The sequence below is a fragment of the Eimeria tenella genome, genomic scaffold, assembly GCF_000499545.2.
Source record: "Eimeria tenella Houghton genomic scaffold, Eth_scaff1183, whole genome shotgun sequence".
Classification (NCBI taxonomy): domain Eukaryota; phylum Apicomplexa; class Conoidasida; order Eucoccidiorida; family Eimeriidae; genus Eimeria; species Eimeria tenella.
The window spans coordinates 1-3,296 of NW_013543654.1; the positions used below are offsets into that span (position 1 = coordinate 1).

General features: G+C 60.3%; 2 protein-coding genes across 2 annotated transcripts; both read left to right on the plus strand.

Moving 5' to 3' along the window:
• Nucleotides 1–75: 75 nt before the first annotated feature.
• ETH_00003475 (uncharacterized protein) lies at nt 76–2,163 on the plus strand (the record flags this gene model as incomplete). The annotated part of the gene is made up of 1 exon (XM_013378929.1): nt 76–2,163. The coding sequence occupies one exon, from the start codon at nt 76–78 to the stop codon at nt 2,161–2,163; it is 2,088 nt and encodes a 695-aa protein (XP_013234383.1).
• Nucleotides 2,164–2,703: 540 nt separating this feature from the next.
• ETH_00003480 (uncharacterized protein) lies at nt 2,704–3,215 on the plus strand (the record flags this gene model as incomplete). Its single annotated transcript, XM_013378930.1, has 2 exons — nt 2,704–2,936; nt 3,068–3,215. The coding sequence occupies 2 exons, from the start codon at nt 2,704–2,706 to the stop codon at nt 3,213–3,215; spliced, it is 381 nt and encodes a 126-aa protein (XP_013234384.1).
• Nucleotides 3,216–3,296: the final 81 nt, after the last annotated feature.

Sequence of the window (3,296 nt, forward strand, 5' to 3'; positions counted from 1 at the left end):
CGAACGGCAGCAGCAGCAGCAGCAGCAACAGCAGCAAAATTACCAGCAGCGGGGCTGAGGGCCTCCCTTGCAGCTATGCGGCAGCAGCGCCTGGCCACTGAGCTGCTGCTGCTCCTGTTGCTTTTTGCTGCTGCGCCTCAACACCTGGCTGTGGCTCTTTCGCGAGAAGCCCCATGCAGAAGCCGCGAGCAGCAGCAGCAGCTGCAGCAGCAGCAGCAGCTGCTGCTGCAGCAAGAAGGTGATCTGCTCCAACTAGCTGAAGCAAACTCAGCAAAGTCGGGCTGCAGGAAGCGTTTTGCCAGCAGCACGGGGGACCATGACAGCAGCAGCAGCAGCAGCAGCTACAGCAACTGGGCCCGCAGCAGCAGCAGCAGCAGCAGCAGCGGTGGGGATGGGGGCCCCTCGAATCCCCTGGGCCCCCGCGTGCCCTGGCAGCAGCAGCTAGAGAGCTGCAGCGGGGGCCCCAGCCAGCGAGTTTTGCTGCTGCTGCAGCTGGGGGTTGACCGCGCTGCTTCGCTGCTGCTGCGCTGCTTCGGCTACTTGCACTCCGATTTGTATCTCCAAGTGCTGCTAAAGAGGCTTAAGGAGGTCAGCAGCAGCAGCAGCAGCAGCAGCAGCAGCGGCTGGTGGCCGCTGGGGCTGGAGTGGGATGCAGCGGTGCCTTTGCTGCGCTACTTTTTGTCGTTTCTGCCCTTTCTGCTGCTGCTGCTGTCGTCGCTGCTGCTGCTGCTGACCTTTCGCCGCCGCAGCAGCAACGGAGACGCAGCAGCAGCTGCTGCTGAAGCAGCAAAAGCAGTTTCGCAGGCGCAGCGCAGCAGCAGCGATGCTGCTTACGCTGCCTTGCTGCTGCTGCTGCCAGCCTCTTCCAGCAAGGACGGCAGCAGCAGCAGCAGCAAACGCAACTTGCTGTACCTGCTGCTAGTGGCAGCAGTTGCTGTTGCTGCAGCAGCATTTGCAGCAACTGCAGCAGACAGCCTCAAAGCAGCAGGCTGCGAGGCCCCTCTTGTCTTCGAGGCATTCTCGGGCCTACCGCAGCAGCAGCAACACTCACAGCAGCAGCAGCAGCAGCACTCGCAGCAGCAGCAGCAGCAGCAGCACTCACAGCAGCAGCAGCAGCAGACGGACAGAGGCCTTTCTGCCCTACTGGTCGGCCTGCAGCAGCTTCCCGCTGACTGGGCAGCGGCTGCGCCTGCTGCTGCTGCTGCTGCACGGGGTCACTCTTCAGCTGCTGCTGTCTCGCGGGATGCTGCTGCAGCAGCAGCAGCAGCTGCTGCTGCTGCTGCTAAGCCAGATTTGTCGTTGCTGCTGCGGGAAGGCGCAGCAGCAGCGAAGCAGCTCGCGAGGCGCTGGCTGCGCTCTCAGTACGTGCTGCTGCTGCAGACAGAAAAGACCCTGCAGCAGCAACTGCAGCAGCAGCAGCAGAAGCGGCAGCAGCAGCAGCGAAATGAGAGCTTTTGGCGTCGGTCGAAACGGCTTCTTTCTGCGCTGCTGCCCTCCTGCAAGTTCGGCAGCTGCAGTGACAGCAGCAGCAGCAAGAGCAGCAGCAGCAAGAGCAGCAGCAGCAGCAGCAGCAGCACAGAGGCCCCCAGCCTGCTGGGCTGCGGCAGCAGCGAGGAAGGCAAAGATGACACAGCAGAATACTTTTCATTTGCGCCTGTTGCTGCTGGCGGCGAGAAACGCACACCCGAGCAGCAGCAGCAGCAGCAGCAGCAGGAGCAGCAGGACGCACTTCTTGTTGGCAAGCAGCAGCAGGGGCTGCTGCGCTGCAGAAGCGCAAGAAAGCTTGCTGAAGCAGCAGCAGAGATTGGTGCTGCACTGGATAAGGCGCTGCAGCAGCAAAAGCTGCTGCAGAACTTTGTAAATGAGGCCCTAGAGCCTCAGCAGCAGCAGCAGCAGCAGCAGAAGCTGCTGCAGCTGCAGCAGCAGGTAGAAGACGTGCTGCAGCAGGGGCTTCCACGGCTGTGGGACTTCGTCTTGCTGCTCCTGCGCGTCAGCAGCAGCAGCGTCGAGCAGCTGCTGCGGCAGCTGCCGCTGCTGCTGCTGGCCTCAATAGTTGCAGCAGCAGCAGCAGCAGCAGCATCTCTGCTGCGGCGAGTGGCTGCGCAGCAACCTGCGGTAAGCTCAAGGGGACGCAAACCCTTGACAACAAACCCTAAAGCCTAAACCCTAAACCCTAAACCCTAAACGCTAACTTCTGAGCCTCTTGCCACAGGCATTTAAGCTTTCTGGTTCTGAAGCAGGGTTTAGGGTTTAGGGTTTAGGGTTTAGGCGCGGGCCTGGCCGTGGTGTGCAGGGGAAGCTGCAGGCTGCATGCAGCAGCTGCTGGTGGGCCTTCGGGGCTTGCTGCTGCGTTGCTGCTGCGCTGCTGCTGCTAGCAGCAGCACTTGCTGCAGACTCGGCCCAGCTGCTGCAGTCCTTGCTGCGGGACCCCACAGTGAGGCTTAACGCTCAGGGTTTAGGGTTTAGGATTTAGGGTTTAGGGTTGCAGAATACAACAAACCGCCACATGTTACTCTAAACCCTTAAATGCGTTTGCTGCTGCTGCCCCTGGCCGTCATGGCCGTCACTTCCTGCTTGAGCAATCTTTACTCCATAGAGTCTAGGGTTTAGGGTTTAGGGTTTAGGGTTTAGGGTTTGGAGGTCGGGGTGTGCATGCAGATGCTGCCGCGCTACTTCCCTCTAGGGAACGGCGCCCTCGGAGAAATGGTGCTACGCAGCATGCAGCAGCAGCAGCTGCAGCAGCAGCAGCAGCAGCAGCTGCAACAACAGCAGCAGCAGCAGGTCCCCCTGCTGCCGCTCCCCAAAACGAGGGAGCTCGTAGACGTGGTTCAGCAGCTCAGCAGCAGCAGCAGGAGCAGCAGCAGCAGCAGCAGCACCTTGTCGAACAGCATCTCCACGCTGCAGCTGCAGCTAAAGGAACAGCCGGGAGCTGGTTGGTCAGTTGAGCTGGAAACCCTAAACCCTAAACCCTAAACCCTAAACCCTAAACTCTAAACCCTCAGCCAGGCTTTCTAGCTGATGAGAGGCTTCTTGGAACTGCTTTGTGGCTGTAGGGTTTATTACCCAGTGCCATCTCTTCCGGGATTCAGCATATCCTTGTCAAGCAGCAGCAGCAGCAGAAGCAGCAGCAGCAGCAACAGCGGCAACAGCAGCAGCAGCAGCGGCAGCAGCAGCAGCAGCAACAGCCCCATCGGCTGCCAAGACCTCCTTGCTGAGCTCAAGAAGCTTACGGGGGTTAACTGGGCATTTAGGCAAGACTGCAGCGTGGCGCTAAACCCTAAACCCTAAACCCTAAA